This window comes from Cajanus cajan, chromosome 5 (assembly GCF_000230855.2).
Source record: "Cajanus cajan strain Asha chromosome 5, NIPB_CcT2T_4, whole genome shotgun sequence".
Lineage (NCBI taxonomy): Eukaryota > Viridiplantae > Streptophyta > Magnoliopsida > Fabales > Fabaceae > Cajanus > Cajanus cajan.
The window spans coordinates 3,152,725-3,176,310 of NC_138521.1; the positions used below are offsets into that span (position 1 = coordinate 3,152,725).

General features: G+C 31.0%; 2 protein-coding genes across 3 annotated transcripts; one reads left to right on the top strand and one right to left on the bottom strand.

Annotated features, from left to right (window-relative positions):
• The first annotated feature begins 3,960 nt into the window (after positions 1-3,960).
• LOC109808111 (auxin-responsive protein IAA27) lies at positions 3,961-6,371 on the top strand. Of its 2 annotated transcripts, none has more exons than XM_029273595.2 (5): positions 3,961-4,611; positions 5,046-5,275; positions 5,472-5,613; positions 5,980-6,041; positions 6,147-6,371. In XM_029273595.2, the coding sequence occupies exons 1-5, from the start codon at positions 4,103-4,105 to the stop codon at positions 6,182-6,184; spliced, it is 981 nt and encodes a 326-aa protein (XP_029129428.2). In that variant the 5' UTR covers positions 3,961-4,102; the 3' UTR covers positions 6,185-6,371. The 2 variants fall into 2 exon arrangements, with proteins under 2 accessions (XP_029129428.2, XP_020226546.2); XM_020370957.3 differs by having other exon boundaries at positions 3,965-4,611; positions 5,058-5,275.
• Positions 6,372-12,567: 6,196 nt separating this feature from the next.
• Positions 12,568-14,474, bottom strand: LOC109809900 (aquaporin TIP2-1). Its single transcript, XM_020373317.3, has 3 exons — positions 13,959-14,474; positions 13,580-13,830; positions 12,568-13,136 (listed from the first exon to the last, which is right to left on the bottom strand). Exons 1-3 carry the CDS (start codon positions 14,083-14,085, stop codon positions 12,768-12,770), a joined length of 747 nt encoding a protein of 248 aa, XP_020228906.1. The 5' UTR covers positions 14,086-14,474; the 3' UTR covers positions 12,568-12,767.
• Positions 14,475-23,586: the final 9,112 nt, after the last annotated feature.

Genomic DNA, 23,586 nt, shown 5'->3' on the forward strand with positions numbered 1-23,586 from the left:
ACGAGTTTGATACAATATAATTATATGGATTATTTTTAAAAGATCAAACTGATTTATTCATTAAAAATGAATTGGATAATCGAATTAATTTTATAAAATAAATCAATTTAATTTTAAAAAAAAAAAATCAAAATTTTTAATATGAATTGAATTGATGTGTATTTTTTTGCAGATCTCAATCTATGATGATAGCTAGAGAGCCACGTTTGGTTTTGCAAATTAATGTTTTCCAGCTATACAATATTGAATCCTTTAATAAGGCTTTAACAAGGGACACTATAGTCCATATGCATATATACTAAAGTCACAAACCTGTTATTTTCATCATAATCTAACCCATATGGTTCCAGCAAAAAACAAAAGCTCGTTGAAATGCAGCATAATGGACCAAAAACATGAATAGAATAGACTTACGCTTTTTTCATATCTTCTTTTGTCATATATATACCACCCTTCAAAAATAAGAGTGACTAGCTACTTTTGTGTGAAATATTCTGGAACATTAACTTTTGGCTTAATTCCCAGACACAATATGCAGATTCATCTAATTAAGCATATATGGTGGATCGATGCATGTTTTCCCATGCATTTTTGGTCCCCATAGCTAGTGCCTTCAAGAATTTCCTCACTTTCTTCATCCATAGCTAGCTACAGAGATTGTCGACCTTATTGTTTTTTTAATAATCTATCGAGTAATGTCTATATATTTAGTCACTCGACAAATAATATATACCACGTATATTGATTTATTTATGCTTTTATGAGATTTTTTTCCTTCTATTTCTTTCTTGGTTAAAGAACTTAAAAGTTAAAAATAAATAAATAAGAAATTTACATTGCTTCACAATCAATTTAATTTATTTGTACATGTTCTCACGTTTAGAAATTAATTCAACTTTATAAAATTGAATTAAAAAGTAAAAAGTATTTTTTATTTATATACATTATTTAGATCATGATATAATTTTTTTAACACATTTTACTCATGTCAAATATTAGATAATATCTATAGCTTAAGATTTATAAGACTGAACATTTGAAATTTAGATTTTCTCCATCTTTTAATAACCATTTTGTTCATTACTAATGTTTTGAATGAATAAATGATATTGATAATTTTTATGATGAACATTATTTAACTACATATGTACATTCTAAACAATAGAATTGTATAGAAAATAAAATCGAAAAGATCTTAAATGGAATATGTACAAAACATGTGTTTTTTTTAGTTTAGCACTGTTAAATTTGATGTGGATATAAAATGTAGGTAACCATTTTATGATAGGCTCATAAAACTTTAAAGTTTTTACATTTAATTTAACTTTTCTAGTTAAAACAACTTTAATATCAGCTAAGTATTAGTCAAACTATATTCGTGGGAAATATTGAGCCTAGCGGCTGCAGCCCTAGCCCTGTTTGGTCAAACGGTGTCCCTTGGCATTGGCTGGTGAGAAGATGTGGTGGGAGGAGAGTAGAGTTAATGATCCCAATTTCCTTGTAACCATGTCAACAAGGAAACACCAACAAAAAATTTTAAATTACTAAAGTCAAAAACAGTTAAGGTTCATTTAAATTGCGTATAGTACTTTATATAATAAAAAGAATCGTGTGATAAGATAAATGATAAAATAAAAATAAAAAATGTTATGAAAATTTTGAGTAAAAACTATACCCACTATATATGGGTGACTTTGTTTATATTTTCTTAAAAAAGTGTTTTTTTAAAAAAATAATTTAGATAAACACATTCAAAAAAGTAAAAATATATATTATTAAAAAATATTTTTCTAGGAGGAGAAAAAAGTTTAAACAAACTCACCTTGTATATTCTGTGCAAGAAAAAACGCATTGGAATACTCCACAAGCCATCAATTAAATTCAATTAATTTTAAAACAAGCATTAAAAGATCTTTTGATGATTCCAAATTGTAGAAGACTAATAATTGGTGGGAAATAAATACATATAATAGCAATTTCTTCTTACTTCCCCCTATTTTAATTTGTAAAAACAAGTTTTTAGGTTTTCAATGAGGTGCAAGGTTTAAAAGTCAACTTCAGCCTCAATTTTAGACAATTATAGAGAAGGATTTGAAGTTACAAATTTTTTTATTGATTTTAACAAATCACTATATCTATGATCTTAATTAATCATTATATGACTTAAATTTAAATTTCTTTCTACAAAATAAATTTAATATAATATTTGATTATATATGATATTGAAACTAGTTAAGAATCATATAACCCAAAAGAACAATATATAATATAATTTTTCTCGAGAGGGAGGTCTTTCCTCTATTTCCATTAACGAAATTCATAGTGATGACTATCCTACATAAGTGGCTTTCATAGTATTTTTTTGTGTCAATTTTCTAAAAACATTTATAAATTTATAAGTAAATCAATTTAGGTATCAATTAAAAAAATCATTTATATTATTATTGGTGCATTTCTTTACATCAATATCTAATAATATTTAATTAGTTTACCATATTATCCAATTCACTAATAAAAAAAATTTATACTAGTAAATCAAAACTTATATATATATATATATATATATATATATATATATATATATATATTACAATGTTGTAAAATTATTATTTTTACCATCTACAATGCATATGATAATTATTTATTTTGATATAACTAAGTTTATAATAAATAAATATTTTAAACATATAAACTATCTTTTGATTTACTATAAATAACTTATATTGTGATACAACTTATTTTTAATTATTGATAATTTTTTAAAAATTATTAAAATAAATATAAAAATTATATATTTAAAGAGACGAAAAGTTGAAAAATATTAAAACAAATATAAAAATAGTACATAAGAAAAAAATTTAAATTTTAAAAATAAAATATATTTTATTTTGATATTGAATAATTACTTCTTGCTAGATAATATATCAATCACTTGATATGAAAATTATAAGAAATATTTATATGATTTATACATTAAGGTTCTCAAAACATTTTTCCCGTGTTTTTCTTTGGATGATGTTTATATGATCGTGGCAATAACCAAATGACATTATTAGAGTATTACTACTTATCCATTAGATACAAGTGAAGATGAGATTAGGAATTTCCTAGCAGATCTTGATACATCTTTACTTTTCCTAGCGCACACAAATTTTGTGGTTCTTAACTCGGAGAACTAATGAGTTCCATGCATGTCTTATATTCGCAACCCATTATGGCATTAACTATGGTTTAATTTGTTTGACATTGTTCGGAAAAACAAGAGAAAAAAGAAAATATCTGAAGACACAAATGATAAGATACGCAGAATTGTCTGCCAGTTAGGGTCTCACTTTGTATTCAACTAAAGAATGGAGATTCACCTCCCTTTCGTCTATCATCTATGTCGTGTATCCACTCTTACAAACTTATTTATTCTTATTCTTAATGTTTTTCAACTTGGGATGTCGTGGTATGCTATGGTGTGCGTCTAACTTGCGCCGGGGTGCTTTTTAAATTCTAGAATTAATAAAGTGATGGAGATGAATTTTAAAGAACCCAATGGAGTTATAGTACTAGTAATTACTTATTAACATCTTAATAACTTCATAAATATACAATCAATGATTTTAATTGCACTAGATGATGATTAGGGTAATAACCATGAGTATGAGTAAAATGCTGCCCGGAATTCTTGTCTGTGGAAATATTCAACAGTGCTGTCATACAAGTTTTTGTGAGTGAATTTATTTTACTATTTATTTTGGTATACAAATGATACAGTAAACCGAATTTCTTAATCTGATAAAACCTACTTTAGGACATAGGTCCGAAAAAAAAATATATTAATGCAGCAAATGTATATTTTAAGAATGGCCAAAAGAAAGAATTACTTGGGGAAGATTCTTTACTACATAAAAAAATATATATATAAAAAAAAAAAGCTCCCAAAAAGTTGGTAGCATACCATACAATAACTGTAGTTTAAACTCTCATTTCTGACTTCTTCGTCTGTTCTGTTCTTGTATATATAAATACATCAACACTGAACACACATACGCACAGTCACTTGTTTAAATAATTTCCTGTTGCATAATTCGGAACCATTCACTCTGCGATTTTGATGTCAACACAATTGGAACATGATTACATAGGCTTAACAGAGGGTCCATCCATGGAGAAAAGCTGTGACAAGATATCCTCTTCAGTCTCCTCCAACCTCTCCTCTGAGGATGAGAACACTTCATCTCTGAACTTCAAGGAGACAGAGCTGAGGCTTGGTCTGCCAGGTTGTGGTGAGTCTCCTGAGAACAACAACTCAGGATCAGGTTCAGGTTCAGGTTCAGGTTCAGGTGCAGGGATCTCTCTTTTTGGCAAGGATTTGCAGAAGAAGCATAGTGGCTATTCTGCTTCTTCCAAGAACCTCAAGAGGGGCTTCTCCGATGCCATTAGCTCTTCCTCTTCTTCTGGCAGATGGATCTTCTCAGCCAGTGATGATGCAACGGATGAGGCTGATTTTGGAAATGCTTCTGCAAGATGCAACAAAGAGGTTGCTATGGTCCCTCTTCCTCACTCTGAGAAGCCACCTCAGGTTGCTGCAATCAATGACCATGCCACTGCTCCTGCTGCAAAGTAAGTTTTCATCATATACTATACGGAAAAATATAGTAATAAGGCCAAAATAGAACATAGAAGTAATGATAATCCTAACCTTACTAGTCTTAGGGTTGAGTTTGGCTCCAAATCACAAACTAAGATATTATCAGTGTCTATTCTAGATGCATTAAGGGTCATCCACGGTATTATTCACTCATAAAATCCAATAGCTTTCTCCACAAATTAACATCTATAGAAAAAGAAAATAAGAAAATAATGAATTGAACTTTTCTTATAGACTAAAATCACTAAATTTGTTTTGTTCATTTTTCACTGATTTTTTTTATTCTATTTTTAGCCTGCTGATATAGTTTGTCTGTTGAAGACGAAGTTTTCTACTGAAATTAAATTAAATATATTGGCTGTTAATTTTTAATTTTTTTTATGGATTGATAAGTGAAGTATGAAAGTTTTTGTTGTAGAGCACAAGTTGTGGGGTGGCCACCAATTCGATCTTTTCGTAAGAACACGATGGCGTATAATGTGGCAAAAATGAATAACGAAGGTGAGGTTGGTTGTCTGTATGTGAAGGTGAGCATGGATGGTGCACCATATCTCAGAAAGGTTGACCTGAAAACCTACACCAACTATATTCAACTTTCTTCTGCTCTTGAGAAAATGTTCAGCTGCTTTACCATTGGTATGATTCTCTAGTCTATTACTTTAATTAAAATGTTGTAACACCTATATGGAACGAATCGGACACCTAGCTAACCAATTATGACTCAAGTGTCATTACTGAATTAATGATGATCAAACTAGTTTAAGCTAGTAAAAACTTGTGTACGAACAATATTTAGTCCCCTTTTTGACGAAATTTTTGTTCATGAAATCAGGTCAATGTGGTTGTGGTGCAGTTCCAGGGAAAGAGGGATTAAGTGAGAGTGCTTTCAGGGATCTTGTTCATGGCTCTGAGTATGTTCTTACATATGAAGATAAGGATGGAGATTGGATGCTCATGGGTGATGTCCCTTGGGAGTAAGTTATCTTCTTTGTTTCTAAATCCTCATCGTCAATAAATGACATCTTTTTTTACCATAAAAGTTGGTGCTTCAACCGGTCAACTGTAGTTTTCTTTTCAACTGTTTCCTACATTGCTTTCATAGACTTAGTTTTGTTCAATCATCAAAAACTTGTTTCTTTTAAATAGTAACGTCAATGAGTTCAATTTTATGTTTTAATCATATTATAGTTTATAAAAAAAATATATTAAAAAAAAAAAGTGATCAAAACATGCTATTAGTCATATGCTACAAATCTCATAGAATCATTCCATTACAACTGTAATAATTTGTGTCTTGAATCATGTTCCTTGCCTAATGCTGTGATAACTTGTCACTACAGGATGTTCACTGAGTCATGCAAGAAACTAAGGATAATGAAAGGCTCTGAGGCAATCGGGCTAGGTACATATAAACTTTAAACTCGCTTTTCAATTATGGCAATTTTTTTATGTTTTAAATGGAAGATTAATTAACTAAAAATATGTTGTGAATTGAATTTCGTCGCAGCTCCAAGGGCCATGGAAAAATGTAGGAGCCAAAACTAGTGGGAGATTCTGCTCGATCATTGGGAAGCATATAAAGGAGAATTTGGGTTTATGGTTCTGTAATAAATAAAACAAAACATGCGTATTGCGTCATGTAGCGTTTCAATTTTTGTGCGTTTAGAAACACTGATAAGTTTCAGTATCCTTGTGAATGCGTAGAAATAAAATATTTTTCTCTTTACTGTAACGACCCGGCTGGTCACTACACACACCACTGTACACCAAAAACGCCAGACAGAAAGGACAAGTATATAAATATAAGATCTAGAATATAAATATATACAAAGTCTCTATCCGACTAGAGTTAGAGTGTACAACACAAAGTCCAATCAATGCTACTATCCCAAGTAGCTACATAACAAAATAGTCACAAAAATGATCAGCTCTACTGGTCCGCCGAAGACTCATCCTTAGACGCCCACCTATCCCTGCTCTGCTCTCATACATAGTATGATCATCGCAGTCCAATATCATGGAGACAACAAAAGGGTAAGCTAGTGTAATTAAAAATTCAACATACAAATATATATATATATATATATATATATATATATATATATATATATATATATATATTCAACATAAATAAACAATAGATACAATTATCAACACACTTATACAGCTTATACCACTCAACAATATCAGCACCGCAATGCGGCAATATCAGCACTGCCTTAGCGGTTAGAATCAGCACCCATATGTGGCTAAAAACAGCACCGACTTAGCGGCTATAATATCCCCCAACTCAGCACAGCCCAGCACAGCACAGCACAGCACTTCAACACATCAATCAACTTAACAAAATTCATTTAAAGTACCACATTATTTAGCCATAACAGCACACATCTTCAGCATACACCTCATCAATCTTACAGTATAATCAGCAATCAGCACACAATGCGTCGTCACGCATATCAACTCGGAGATCTCCTACAGCAACTCAGCCATTATGGCCTACAACAACTCAGTCATTATGGCCTACAGCAACTCAGCCTTTCGGCCTACAACAACTCAACCATTATGGCCTACAACAACTCAGCCTTTCGGCCTACAACAACTCAGCCATTATGGCCTACAACAACTCAACCATTATGGCCTACAATAATTCATATCAGCATTCAACACAACACAACTTTTGCAACTCAACATATCAACTTGCAACACAACACAACTGGACAACTCAACATCAACTTTCAACACAACTCAACTGTACAACTCAACATCAACTTTCGACACAACTCAACTGTACAACTCAACATCAATCAACCAACATCATCCATTAGTCATCACATTATATTCATCTACAACTCAACTAAGCATAAAACAACATTAACCAACATATATAAATTTCTCATCTCCGCGCCCGGCGCACTCATGGTCGCGCCCAGCGCGGTACAACCAGAGAGCACCAGGGGCTAGCGCGCCCAGCGCAGGTATGCCTGCGCCTGGAGGGACTCAGTCAGAGAGCCCAAGGCTCACACGCGCCCAGCGCATGTCAGGCAGAGACTCCCAAGAGTCTCGCGCGCCCGGCGTGCCCATACCCGCGCCCAGCGCAGGGAAGGCAGAGACCTCCCCTTGGTCTCGCGCCCAGCGCAATTCAAATTGCGCCCAGTGTTGAGTGTCTTTTTTGTATGATTTACACTCAACTTTTGGTACTCTTTTTGGTAATTGTAGATATTATATATGTTATTTTACCCCCCTTTATTTAAAGAATCAAGTTATACTAAAAGAGTAGAGGAGTAGTAGCAAAATCTTAAGGAATTTTCTCATTTTTTGCAGGTTTTTTAGGAAGGCAGAGATCCACAGCCATAGCTGTGGATCTGGAGCTCGAGCTGTGGAAATCTGGGGAGAAATTGTGAAGGTCAGAAACTTGCAGCTATAGCTGTGGTTCTGCAGCTATAGCTGTGGTTCTGCAGCTATAGCTGTGGAAATCTGGAATGCTCATTTTTGGTTCCAGAGACTTGAAGCTATAGCTGTGGATCTGGAGCTCGAGCTGTGGAAGTCTGGGAAGAATATAGAGGTCCAGAAAGTTGGAGCTATAGCTGTGGATCTGCAGCTATAGCTGTGGAAATCTGAAATGTACTTTGAAGCTCCAGAGAGTTGAAGCTAAAGCTGTGGACTCACAGCTAAAGCCGTGGAAGCACCCAGGACCCAATAAAAACTCCAGAGACTCACAGCCATAGCTGTGGCTTCACCGCTTGAGCGTTAGAAGTTCCTTAAGATTGAAGGAGTTGTCACAGCTATAGCTGTGAACCCACAGCTGCAGCCTTGGAGGTTTCTTCACCCTGAAGGACTCTCCACAGCTATAGCCGTGGATCTGCAGCTGTAGCCGTGGAAATAAAAGTTACTTTTTGGCCTTGTTTTAAAGCTGATATAAAAGGGAACATGGGGGATGATACGGATCACGAATTTAACAGAGAAAAACAGGGGAAAAGCTTGTGAAGAAGGAAGAACGAAGGAAGAACAGAGACTTGGAAGCTAGATCCTTTGGGAACGAAGATCAACTCCATTTCTTCATCCTTTGCTTTGTAATTTCTTCTTTTCACTCTTTGATTCTGTAATGGCCATGGGTGGCTAAACTTCTTAAGGATTGGTTAGATGTAACTACTAACTCCTCTTCTTCTTAAATATATGCATTTTGATCTCATTATTTGTGTAATGATTCTTCGCTTAACGCTTATATCGGCTTGATCAACCGTTGTATGATTTTTGGCTTTTGAATCCAGTTGGAAAACGCTTTCGAAAACCCGAACTGAATCTTGCACCTAATCACCTCTTGTTCTAGGAATAGACTTGATTTGGTTAGTCACATTGTTCAAGTTATTGTTCTTAATGCGAAGTGTTAGACTCAAAACATTGAGGAATCATGTTTTGAGCTTAATGACTTTAGGATTCAACCTTGAGGAATCTTGTTGGATTATTTAATGAACGTGGAAATAATGAAATTAGAATTGCATTTATGCTAAGAAGATCTATGAGTTAGCAAGTGCATCTGAGCCAATCCTTGTTTCTTAATCATTGTCTTTACTACATTTGTCTTATTGTGTTGTTTGAATCTGTTTTCACTCAATTGAATTTTTAAACTCATTCTCTTTTAAATCATTTGAGCGAGAGTTACTAAACACGCAAATCCCTGAGGACGATCTTTAAATACTACTTCGAAACTTGGTTCACTTGCCAAGTGATAGGTTTGCGAAAATCTTCATCACCCAGCGCCCACAGGGCAGGGACTCCCAAGGAGTCTCACGCCTAGCGCGACAAGGGTCGCGCTCAGCGCAACGCATCAATATCAGCATATACATATATATCCATTACAGTGTGGCATTTCATCATCAACAACATAAAATAGCATGATCAACAATTTCACAACGTACGACATGTTCAACACATACTCCGACCCAATCCTCTTATTTACAAATCATCTATCTTGTCAAATTACCCACCCAAACAACACCAATCAACCTAAGCACCTAAAACAACTTTAAACTTAACCAAATCACTAAATGGAAAATGGCAACCTTCACAGAAAATAACACATCATGAGTTATACTACTCCTACCATGCTCATCCTTATCTCATATGAAAGATAATCAAATTTCCTACAACTCTCATGAAGACACCAAGTCCTAATTCTTTCCTCTACCTTGTTAAAAATTCTAAAAATCGCAACAGCTATACGTAATGCTGGCAGCTTGACCTCTCTTTACTAAAACAGCCATAACTGGAGTTCTAAAACTCCTTTTTGGGTGATTCCAGCGCCATTGGAAAGCTAACATCCAAGGCTACAACTTTCATGAAGACTATGAAGTCAATTTCGGAACTTCAAATGCGCGCTCAGCGCGTTCAAGTGCGCGCTCAGCGCGTCTCAACCAAAGACCTACAAAGGTCTATTGCGCCCAGCGCGGTTCTCCCCGAGCTCAGCGCGATTCACCCAGTGAGTCCCCATTTCAAGTCGCGCTCAGCGCGAAGAACTGCGCTCAGCGCGAATTCAAACAGCAACTCTCCCCAGTTCGAAAATTCCATCCAAAAACCTGCAAAATCAACTTTCCAGGCACATGCAATCGGTCCAAAGCATCACATTTCCATCCAAGAACCCAAAAATACTACCTTTTTCAACATGCAACAACAAATCACGGATTTCCCAAATTTTCTCAAAAACCCCGAAACCCCCAAAAACAGGTTCTCATTCAACACAGTCACGAATCAACCATCCATAAGCATCTAATGAGTTTCTAGAACTCATCCACAGCCAAAAACAGCGACAAAAGAAAGAAAATTACTAGCTTCCCTTACCTTGATGCGAAAATCCGAGCTTCGGGACCACGGAGATCGGAGAAGAAGAGGAAACTTGAAAACGAACGGAGAAGAGAGACAATCTTCAGCTAGCTCTGCCTAAGCTTGGTCAACACCTTCAGTCCAAGGTCACCCCAAAGAAGAAAACCAGCAACAAGAAAAAGGAGAGGGTGAAAGTGAGAGTGAGTTGAGAAGAAGAAAATGAGTAAGGGGTTCACGGGTCTCACATTTACCTTTGTGGTGCACCTTTTTTTTGGATTCGTGTCATCAAGTTATAAAAGAATTGCTTTTTTTTCCTTCCTGTTTCCCTGTAGACGATTCTTCCCTGATTTCTTAAAAGTTTTGAATTGATTAAATTTTTTAAATAGGTCCTTTAACTAAAAATAAATTAAATTGAGTATTTCTTTATGTGAGTTTCTAATTGAATTTCTGGGGATTTTAAAATCCCTATAAATTGTCATTTTTTATCGTTGCAAGTCATAAAAACTAACTTTAAAGGTTTTTTTTTTTTTAAGTTTAGGGATCCAATTGAAAGAAGAAAAAAAATTATAAGAACTTATTTCAAAATTTTCAAATGTTTCATAAACCTCCTAATATATTCTTCTTAATATGCATTTGTTGAAATATAAAAATGATAAACATTTTGTACTTTGACCAATATTTTAATTTTGATGGGCATTTCCGATTAAGCCTTGAATAGGCTAGAATTTTTGATCTGGGAAGCAAAGATAAGGTGCAAATCAGCCCTTTTCCTTGAGAAATGAGAATCTTTGGAAGTGAAGTAGTGATCTTATTTCCTGTGAATTTGATTTGTCCCTTGTGTTCATTGACCTTTACTTTCCAGTAGCAACGTACAGCACCCAATACAAAGATAATCTTACCTTATAAGCATGTCGAAAAAGTCCAGCATTAGAACATAGGACTATGTTACTGTCTATATTATTCTAACTCTTCATCACTAGACCGATCATGGTGATTCTATTGTTGGAAAAGATTAATCCTTAAATATATATCTGTCTCGAAAAATTAATACTTGACTTCTGGTGGAGTGATACCTTAGGTTAAAAATAAGGAATATTAAGTGGAAAGACGTTATGGGCTCAAATACGTCGGCCCAATAGCAAAGGATAAGAATGCATGCGATATGTATTCATTTTTTATTTTTTTTTGGTGAATATGGGATATGTATTCATGTCACACTGCTTCTGACACTTTCGAATTTATGTGAAATTCTCTTATTTTTCTTATTTGAACTTTCAGTTTTATGTTAATTTCGTATGCTATGATTTTATGTATCCCATGCAGTCTCGTGTGTTATACTGTAAAGTCCAAACCCTGGGAGCAATGAGGATTGAATATAGTCTTGTCCTCTCTCTCTCTCTCTTCATCATGATCTAAAAGCACGTGACTCTCAAATGGTTTTCCCTGGCTTGTATTGATTGGAAGTTTACATTTGAAGATTAATAATGCTCACTTTATGGCCCTCACCAACACCTTTTAGACATTTGCGACAAACATAAAGTCTAGGCTATCCCATCTCCATGGAATTCAATACTTATGTTGACACTTAGCATCAACCAACATACTATTTGATTGTGCATGTTTAATAACAGATTATTTCTAAGATACAATTGATTAATGTTTTCAAATTTCTCCCAAAAAGTTTGACAAAAATAAATGATTATTTTTTTAAAAAAATAAATAAAATCAAACACACACTTGGTTGCTAGAATTCCCATTTCTAAGCACTAATAGACAGTGATAGTCACGTCACTCTCCATCGTACATACGGTATTCAACAGCTAATTATTGGCATTTTCCCTGTGTTTTTATCAACACAGTGAGGCACTTAACCATTATTACTATGGACAATTTCAAAAGAATTATAAGTTATAGCCTTATAGATATAGTTTTTTATTTGAATCTGATTTGATTTTCTTGAACCATCCATGCATTAATTTTCAGTGTTACAAGAATGTGAACTTCTGCATAGTGATAAATGCCGGTGACACAATAGTCCTAGTGCATGGAATCCAAATTAAAAGGAAAACCGAAAAAGTAAACCTTTGGAAACAATAAAGCACTTCTACTGCACACCACCAACCTCTTCAATTCTTACCAAATTAAACAACCACTGAATGTAGCACACTTTACAAATAAATTAAAAGTGAAAAAAAGGCTAAAATGGGAAAAAGAAAGAAAGAGAGAGAAAAGAAAGAAAAGCAAGAATTGCTTTTCTTCCTTTTATTATCAAGAAACATGAATTACACAGGCCATGATCTAAATCAAATCAAAATTCACTGGAAAGAGGTGCATGGTCAGAGCGAATGAACACATTGCCGTAGATGAGGCCAGCCAAACCACCACCAATGAGAGGCCCAACCCAGTAGATCCAGTTGTCGTGGAAGTCACCACTAACAACTGCAGGCCCAAAGGAGCGTGCTGGGTTCATTGACCCACCAGAGAATGGGCCTGCAGCCAAGATGTTAGCACCAACAATGAAACCAATGGCAATGGGTGCAATGGTCCCCAATGAACCCTTCTTAGGGTCAGCTGCTGTGGCATACACAGTGTACACCAAACCAAATGTGATGATGATCTCAGTAACAACTCCTTGAACAGCTCCAACCCCAGAAGCCACACTGTGGATTGGAGTTGCCTGACAACATGTAACAACAATTCAGTTTATAATTTCAACAAAAAATAACTAAACATTATGCTACTATTTTAACTTTTTTCAGAAAGAGATATCGGTATATCTTTAACGAAAAACAATTTTATTCGAATCAGATAGCATTATTTTAACTAACAAAGTTCTAATTCCAATTATTTAAAGTCTACATACTCAAAGTTTGAACTCAAAATCAATACATGATTAAATTAGAACAATTCTATATCCGTAGGAGGTTGGTTGTGTTTGTTATAGTATAATACTAAATGGAGGGTACCTTAATTATAGATAGAAAAAAGGCATGTATATATGTCCTTGGTTATTTACATGCATGAAAGCTTCTTATGCAAGGAAAAGATTTGACAAGTAACCATATGTTGATTCCACAAGTGATTTTGAACTATTTGTGGATGTGTTCAGATTAAACTTACCAAGCCTCCTGTGACATAATGGAGAAGAAAGCATGCCACAATGGAGCCAAGAAGCTGTGCAATCCAGTAGAAGATGCCAGTGAGGATGGTGATTTGGCCACCAAGAGCCAATCCAAAAGTCACAGCAGGGTTGACATGGCCCCCAGAGATGTTGGCACCAACAGAAACTGCAACGAAGAGAGCAAAACCGTGGGAAATAGCAACTGCTACTAACCCAGCAGGATCAAGTGCTGCATCTGATGTCAACTTACCTGCAAACAAAGAGAAAGAAAAGAAAAGTCAAACATGTTGAATGTAACTGAAGTGATAAGGATTGAGGGGTTGAGACTTGAGACAAAGATCTTAGGTTAAATTTTGTTGTGAAGCAAAGAAAACTAACCGTAGGCAATGGCTGAGCCAACACCAGCAAAAACAAAGAGCAAGGTTGATATGAACTCAGCAATATAGGCTTTGATTGAGCTTAAACTGAAAGAATCATCAAAGCGTCCGAATGCAATGCCAGCCATCTTCAGAAGCTTATGGGGGAACCGTTGAAGAGGGAGGGGAGGATAAGGTAAGGAAATGTTCCAAATAAGAAATGTAGTACAAAAGCTTCTATGGTGTTTATATATATATATATATGAGGCAGAAGTTGTCACATACAGTATTAAGGTTTATTTAATTAGTTGAATACAGTTATAAGATTATTTTAGTGTATGTTTGTTTGCATGATAAAAGGAAATATGGTTATGTGCAACATATATATCCATGCATATCCAATCAGGCAAACTTAGCTGTCATTGGCGTGCTTTATTAGAAGTGTCCGGAAGCTAATGAATGATTCCTCCATGTGAGCAAGAGAGAGTAGTGGTAGAGGTGATGTTTGGTGGTGGGGTAGAATGTGAAGGAAATAATCATAAAAGAAAAGTAGGAGTGGAGAACATGAATAGCTTTGGGCCACAAATAGCACCGTCCATGCTCTAAAAAATGGCAGAGAAGTTGTGGAATTTGAAAATAAGTGATCACAACTTCCTGGGTGCATAAAATTTTAAGTAATTAATGTGTCACATATTGGTTGTTTAGGTCCATATTATGGATAAGTTGGTCGGCCAATTAGTGCCAAGCAAAGAAATCTTTTGGACTTTTTGGCGCTTCTGTTAGAAGTTTTTTCTTTCTCAATAAAAGGTTTGGTTAATTATGATGGTATGATCATTAATTTATATAAACCAACAAACCCATTATTAATTAGTTGATGTTATCAATGAGGAAAAAGAAAGGCACTTTTGTATATCTATAGGTAATGCTTTTGTCAAAGCTGAACATGAAGTGGTTAGTGCCAATGGCTTTGTTTCCAACAGCGTTTAAGCAGAAACTGGTCTCTAGCTATAAACTCTAGTAGGATTTAAGAGAGGCTCCACTATTAAAGTGACAAGTACATAAGGATCCCCCCTTAGAGGATCCAAGGATAGGAAGGGAAAAAGAGAATGGTAAAAGAATATCCTTTCAACTCACACATCTTTAAAAAAAATTAAGTGAATGTTTTAACCAGAGAGCTAGGCACAACCCAAGGATGCTAGTCAAAGTGGTTTTGTACTTGATGTGCTTCTGTGATGCCATTGCAGCAGGACATGTTTTGTGTAAAATGGTTACATGTGTATGTTTGGATAAGCTTATCCAAGTAAAAGAAAAAAAAAATTTACAATATTTTAAGCTAAAATTGGTTTATATATGAATTAAAAATAAGATTTTAAAGGAAAAAAAAAACCTTTTATAAATTAAGTTATGCATAAATTATTTTTTACTTGTAAAAAAAATTATTTCACTTTTTTTCCTATTTTCTCTCTTAAAAGTGGTTTTAAAGAAACTAATGAATTGGAATCCTTATCTGCCAACTGTTGTTATTATTAGAAGAAAAAAAACCACTAGTACATAGTCAGAACCCAATTTAGTAAAACGTACGTTTACTTCCCTTCCAGTTTTTGAAGATTATGTTCCAAGATAAAACTGAACCTGCATCTTAATAAAATTGGATGTAACATTTGACGAAGTAATTTCCGATCTCAGTTTCAGATGAACTCACTTTTGTTTTTTTCTTTTTCTGTATGGCACTCTCTATTGCCAGATCTGATTTTATGCAATATACGTCAAAATCAAAATAATATAGGAGGGATTCTCTGCCTTTCAATTTCAAGGTGGACAATTTTGATGTCCCGTGTGTTTTAGAAGTATCACTTTCTCGTCTAAAGTCATGCTATTTGACATGGAAAATAACAGCAAAAATATTATTTCATGAAGAGTTTTGTTTTTCTTTTACATTAAAATCCAAGAATAATTTTAAGATGAAAAGTGTTAGCAACATATTTTTTTAATATATTTTTCAATGTTAGTTAAATTTTTTTGGAATTACAAAATTATGAGTATAACAAGAACATAAGTTAATTAAATTTGTAAATTTCAATAAGTTTTAGTTAATTATAAGGGTATGTTAGAAAGAGTGTATATACAAGAGGATGTACTGCAATCACTAATTATCTTTTATCATTAAACTAGAGAAATCTGCTTTGGTTGGGTTTTAGGTTTGGAGTTACCTATGCAATAATGGGTCTCGGTAGCAGACAACAATATGGATGGAAGTGGGAAACAAAATGACAGTGTATATATCCTTTAGGCTGTAATCAATCATGGTTTCTCATATTTCTGTTGATTATTGCTAGGCATGGCTACGTGTATGAAAAAATGGGAGGCCAAAAAAATAAAACATAGAGGCAAAAAGAAAAAAATATAGAGTTTAATGGTAGTGTATTGTTAATATAAAATAAAAAATAAATAAATAATAAATAATAAACTTTACATTGTAAACCAATAAAAGATCATCATTTATATGACTTAAAATAACTATCTTAAAAGTTAGAAAACTTACTTTAAATAATGATTTGTAATTAGATGATTGTGTAAAACTGTTTTAATAAGAGATTTTTTTATGTCAAAGGTAAAATTCTTTTTATGAACTTTTTTTTATCTCATTTTAATAAATGAAGTCATGGATTAAAATGGATATTATTGAATTTTAACTAATTACTAAATAAACAATAATATTTATTTAATCTTTTTTTCTCAAATAAATATATACTATATATACTCATTATTTATATTTTTTTTGTTTTACTCTAAAACTGAAAAATAACTACTCACTGAATAATTATTTTTTATTTTTAATACATGAAAAAATAAATAAAATAATGAGTCAGTTTGTTTAAACTTGAAAATTGTTTATAAATCAGTACCTTTAAAAAATTAGTTCTTTAAAAAATAGATAAAAGTTACTTCTTGAAAAGAAAAAAAAAACTGCTTATTTAAAATAAAGTTTAGATAAACACAAAAAAATAAACTTTTTTCTTATTAAAAAGAAATATTTTTATAAGAAAAAAAGTTTATGCAAACTAACCTAATATAATAAATACTTTTTTATTTAGTAAAGACATGAAGTTTTTTTCTTTATCGATAATCATAATATAAGAATTTTTTTGAGTTAATCATTTATATATTGCTAGTATAAAGTTTTTTACACGGGTAACTAATCATATCTTTTAAAGTTACTTATTTTATTATTATTTTATTAAATAAGCAACTAACGTGACACTATTAAAAATATGATTGGTTAATAGTGTATAGGTAATTAAATTAATTTTTTTTTTGTTCTTTTATGTAGTATTCCCGTGCGTATCGGCGATTCTAGGATTGAAATTCCTCAAATTACAGGTAAATTTCATTTGGAATATGTTTGGATGGGGAATTTTAATGGAGTAATTCATTTGTTTGAAGAATTTCAAATTCTTTGAGGTGAAATACTTTGTTTAGATGGAGAATTTACAAAGAATTTGAAATCCAAGCATTTGTGAAATTCTTTGAAATAGTAGAATTTCAAATTTTCCTAAAAAGATAAAAATTTGAAATTCCTCATATTTTTTTCCCTTATTTCACTTATATATTTTATCTTATATCTTCATATTTTTAATTATTGAATATTCAAAAATAATTTAAAAATTATTAAATATTATCTAATATTAATTTTTAAAATTATTAAATATTTAAAAATTGGTTAATATTTTTTTTTATAAAATTTTATTTAAAAATCTCAACATATAAATATATTTTTAAAATCAATTTTATCATGATAGAATCAAATTATCATATCTAAATTAACAATTTAAAATTTTAAAAAAATTGAATTGACTTATCCAAAAAAAAATATTTTAAGAATGATAGAAATTGAAATCAAAGTAATTCAAATACTAAGAATTTCAAATTCCTTGAATTTGTAAAATTTCTCATCCAAACACACCGTTGAGTTCATAGTTCACCTCTCTACTACAGTCAACTAAATAGTAATCAACTATGGCAGTTAAAAGAACTATAATTGGATAGGTACTGACAAGTATAGTGCAAAGTGCATCGATGACCCACAATTAAAGAGAAGGTGTACATGGGAGAAGTCTCTTTGGCAGAAACTTGGGAGCACTTATGGTTATTTATAAAAAGTGAGAGGCATTGCATTTGAAGATTTCACAGTTTGGCCCAAGGTGGAACAAAATGGGTGAAACTTGTAAGTTGGGCCTCATCATCAGACTTTCACTTCACAGCCTGCAGCAAGGAAAAATTCCATTCTCATAGGGAGTAGCTGCCTTTTGCACCCCTATATTTTTCTTTTTCACACTATATTTTCTTTTCAGTTTTAAAAATATCTAAAATATTATTCCCCTATCTTTTTCTCTTTCCTCACATTTCTCCATCTCACTGCACCTCTTGTTTTTTTGGGTGAACATATCTAAAATATTATTCCCCTATCTCGCTCTTTTCTTGTGATAATGTGCAATCTTGGGCTAAAGCCATCCTTTCACAATAGATTTCAATTTTGGTGGCTTCTGTGGTGTGATGGGAATAGGAGATCACTTGTTAACTAAGATTCTGGTTATTAAACATGGGCTTCAACTTTGTTGGGAGAAAGGATTTCATGCAATTCTTTACGAGTTAGATAATCTTGAGAATGTTGAAACTCTCAAAGTTTGGAACCCATGGAGAGTTGCACTTCATAGTCACTGTGATATTTTTTGATGGAGGTCAAGGAGATTATGCAATGTCAACGGTCCTCCTGCATGTTAGAACATGTTTCGTGGGATTTTAATTAATATAGTATCAGACACTTTAGCTCGATGGGAAACACGCAATGCTCATTGGAATCAACTTTGGAGCACTCCTATATAGGTGCCATCTTATAGTGGCTTATGATAATGACTTGTTTTTAGTTTCTTGCCTTTATTTCATTACTGTATACAAAAAATTAAAGAAATTATTAAGTAGTTTGAACTTTGAACTACCACGTTTTCATCGTTTCAACTTCAACCAATCTTTATGTAACACAATCAAGCTTTTAATTTATAAGAAAAATTAATAATATTTTTCAACATATATCATGTGAAAAATAGTAAATTTTTTTGCAAAACATGCAGGTTTTCAATTTTCCAAAAAAAAAAAATGTGACTGCGTCACGCGAAAAATAGTAAAAATTATAATATCTTTTTACAGAAAAAAATTATAATAATTTTTTAAGCAACCTAATAATTTCTTTTTTAATAAAATATATTTCTGGTAATAAATATATTTTTTATCACCAAGTCATTAATGAATGATGGCCTCTCCATCCAACAATGACTCCACCAAAGAAGTAAATTTTTTTAAAAAAAATTAGCTTATTAAGTTTAGTTCTATTTGAAGTAACAACTTATTAGTTATAAAATGTTTTAAAGACACTAATTAAAGAATAAAAATGATTTTTTATTAAAACTATAATAATATACTATAATATATTCTTAAAAAAATTCTATTTACTCATTAATTAACCCGTATCTAATGACTTAAAAAAAAAAAAAAAAAAAGTAGTTGTGTAAAACATGTGACCCGTAATCAATTTAGTCTCGTACCTACTTTTCTGTCTTATCGGCCCCTGGCTACGGATCCCATAAAGACGCATGAAAAACGAGTGCACAAAACATTTAAAAATTATACTCCGATTTTTTTATAATCGTTTTGTCAAATTTTATTATTATTTTTTATTCTTATTTTTTTAAAATTAATAACTTATTAATTTTTTATTTTTATTTTTGATAATTAATATATGTTTACTTAATAATATATTTATTTATTTTTTAATATACTTATTTCTTTTTAACTATTTAAAAAATATAACAGAAAAATATATAATAAATACTTTAAAAAATTAACATATTAATTATTGTCTTAATTTTTGTACATAAACTTTAAAATTAATTAAAAATAAATAAAGGGGTACTAATTATTTAATACTATTCTATTAGATTGAAACAAACACGCGTATCTACCAAATAAAAACACATATAAGTTGAAAGATATTTGAAGCTAGTGAAATGATTTTTTTATAAACATTGAAACATTAAAATTAAATAACTTATATGTATATTTGGTTCACTCAAACTCTATATTATATTTAATCACCATTTTCTTTACCATTTCCGTCTAGATTTATAACTTTTGACAATAAATATTATATAATAAATTATGTTTCAATTACTAATGAACACCTTAACGAATCAACCTAAAAATATTTTAGTTTAACTAGTTTTATTTAATTTTGAATTTATAATATTTTTTTAAGGAGATTTTACAAATTGGATTGAATTAGATTTAAAATATATTATTGTATGATTCGATCTAATCAGTTTTAATTAGATTTAATTAGATCTTCTATTCAAATCAATTCAAAATTCAATCCAATTATATTTAATTTAGATTAGATTGGTTCATTAGATTTTTTTAAATATAAAAATAAAAAATGACAAATAAAATCACATTAGCCAATTTTTAAAATATATTTTCATATTATTATCTAATAAAACATTCAATATAATAAACTTATTTATCAACATTTTAAATTACTAATTAAAACATTAAAAGTTACAAACTTAAAAGCTAATCAATATCATTAAATTAAAACTTAAATAAATTCAACATCATATTATATAAATTTATCATGTCATCCTCAATATTACAAATCGAATAAAATATTTGAAGTGTTATAATAAATATCACAAAAATCATAATATATAATTAATACTTAACTTCACAGATCAATGACACTCATAATAAGCCAAACAAAAAAAATTATCAAATTGGATCAGATTTATAATCACCCTAATATCAGTGTTTTAAAACCCGGACCGACCCGGCCGGTCGGATCGGTTGGACCGGGAACCGGTGGTCCAGCCGGTTCGAATCTGAAGTTGGATCGGTTATGCAGTCGACCCGTTTCAAACCGGATTGAACCGGTCAATTTTCCGGTTCAACCGGTGAACCGGTGGGTCAAACCGGTTCAACCACTTTTTTTTCTTATTTTTTTTTTAAATTTTTTTAAGGGACCATAAATCACAAAAATAATAATGAAAATTGAATCTCTTAATAAAAAAACAAGGAGTCTTATTAAATATAACAATAACTATTTGTTCTAATATATTTGTTTGCAATATATACAACTTAAATAACTTTTATAGTATATTATTAACTTTAAATTATATATTTAATAATGCAATATCTATGTAAATATTACATATATTATTTTGTGATATTAATTGCAAGTATATTATATATGTACATATTATTTATATTTTTAATTTGTATTAATATACCGTTTAACATGTAATTTTTTATGTATTTTTTTACAAAATAAAAATAAAAATAATTTTAAATAAGATAGAAAAATTGAAATTTAAAATAAGATATGAATTTATTAAAATTTATAAGTATAAAATATATTTAATATAAATATTTTTTAATAAAAATCGAGTCATGCGGTTCAACTAGTGACCCACCGATTCAACCTTTGACCCACTGACCCAGTACCTTAACCGGTTCGATGACCGGTCCGGTTTTTAAAACTATGCCTAATATGGTTGGAGGAAGACTTGAGATAATAAAATCATAAACGTAAGTTTAGACTTCACTACACCATTTTTATAATTTTTTCCATCTGTACCAAAAAATTATTTCCTATAATTTTCTTTAGAAAATAGGCTATACATTATTAATGTAAAATCATTCTATAAAAATAAATAAATAAAATTGATATTATAATCTTTCTCTAAAATATATATTTCTATCATCAATCAAGGTTGAATTGAGCATAACTACAATTAATCAATAAAAATCCATTGCTTTATATTGAAAATTTCGGTGATATTTATTAAATAGGCAACTAATGAGAAAATAAATAAATATCAACTTTTACTATTAAAAAACTAAATTAATAGCAATTTAATCTGTTAAAACTCAAATATTAATTTAATCTATACCATAACATAATTTATTACGTTCCATCAATTCAAAACAATTTTTATGGACTAAGAAAAATAATATAATATTTTTTTATACATCTACAGAATTTTCAACCGACCATAAAAAATTAATGGAATTAGTTTTGTCTTTTGGCTAGAGGAATATTACTCTACTATAATATATATATATATATATATATATATATATATATATACACCATATGACACCATATAATTATACATTAAATTAGCTTATAAATACAATATTATTTAATTAAAATTAGACGATTTTATAACTACTCCATATAAATATTTTAACAGAATACCTAAGACTTATTTTTAAAATTCACTTTTCTATATTATAAACTTATTGTAACAACCTATCAAATTATTATATTTTGTACTTAATTATTCGCAATAAAAAAGTAAATAATAAGTATTTAACTTTAACATTCAAATGATTTTTGAAATATACTTATAAAAATAAGTGTATAGAGATAAAATTAACTAAAAATTTAAATGTTCATAGATGGAATTATAACATATCATGAATACATGTATACATATATATGATTTAAAAATTGAAAATATAACCGATACTATCGATCAAGCAACACTACAAAATATCTACATAAGGGTAGCATCAATCTACAGTGCCAATTCAGCATAGCTCTCAACGAACATGTACTTTCAACCTATCCCTATCCTATTTCTATATAAATATAATCATCATAGTCCAATTACAAAAAAACATGTAATGGTAAACTAGTATTCAAAAGAATATTCACATTACAAGTATAGGAGTAAAAATAATTATACTACCAACATCATTATTATGCAAACCACACAACACCATATCTCATGGCTTACAACTTTAGTAACACAACAACAATTTCAACTTTCACCACAACAATTCAACATAGCATATGAACAACACCAAAATCAACACATCATATGCATAACACAATAACTACATGCGTTGCATGCATTCAACTAAGAGATCTCTTATAACTTAAGTGAGTAATCTTAGTGACTTAACCCTAGTGAATCAACAACAAATGCAATCTTTTTACACTTGTTAAATCAACAACTAATTTGGATAAAATCAATAGCATGGTTTCCTTAGATTTTGCTACTTAAATTAAGAAAGTCTAATATTCCTGTCAAGGTAGGACACAACATTAGCATGCATAATTAAGTCTCTTATGGGATTAGTCCACCGACTGTCCTCTAAATACTACGTCATTTTCAGTACTTAGTTAAAGATTTTGACCTCTAACCTCATACCTTACTCGATTTTGTCACTTTATACATGTATGAATCAACATGACCCCCATACAAATTAACATTAGTCACTTTATAATCAATATAACTCAAATTGGCTTCTATAATGTGGTCACTTATAAATTTACCCCCATACCACATAAACTAAGGTCCTAGAAAAAACTCAATTAATTATCCACTTTTTAATTTCTCAAAAAGAATTTTCAATAATTGGACTCTTAGAATACCACAACAATATTCACACAATGGGATATTAAACTTTATAAAACATCATCTCCTCTAATCCTAAATCAATCAATACAACATACCTAATGTCTTAAACATTCTCAACACCATCATCTCAACATTTCAACAATTTAATCATCAATATAGATTAACTTAGAT

Excerpts from the sequence above, each read along its gene's own strand:
- LOC109808111 (XM_029273595.2), top strand. The coding sequence starts at position 4,103 with ATGTCAACACAATTGGAACATGATTACATAGGCTTAACAGAGGGTCCA. Across the intron at positions 5,276-5,471 it reads GTTCAGCTGCTTTACCATTG|GTCAATGTGGTTGTGGTGCA; the intron begins GTATGATTCTCT and ends TCATGAAATCAG. Across the intron at positions 6,042-6,146 it reads CTCTGAGGCAATCGGGCTAG|CTCCAAGGGCCATGGAAAAA; the intron begins GTACATATAAAC and ends ATTTCGTCGCAG.
- LOC109809900 (XM_020373317.3), bottom strand. The coding sequence starts at position 14,085 with ATGGCTGGCATTGCATTCGGACGCTTTGATGATTCTTTCAGTTTAAGC. Across the intron at positions 13,831-13,958 it reads TGGCTCAGCCATTGCCTACG|GTAAGTTGACATCAGATGCA; the intron begins GTTAGTTTTCTT and ends CTTTGTTTGCAG. Across the intron at positions 13,137-13,579 it reads ATTATGTCACAGGAGGCTTG|GCAACTCCAATCCACAGTGT; the intron begins GTAAGTTTAATC and ends ACATGTTGTCAG.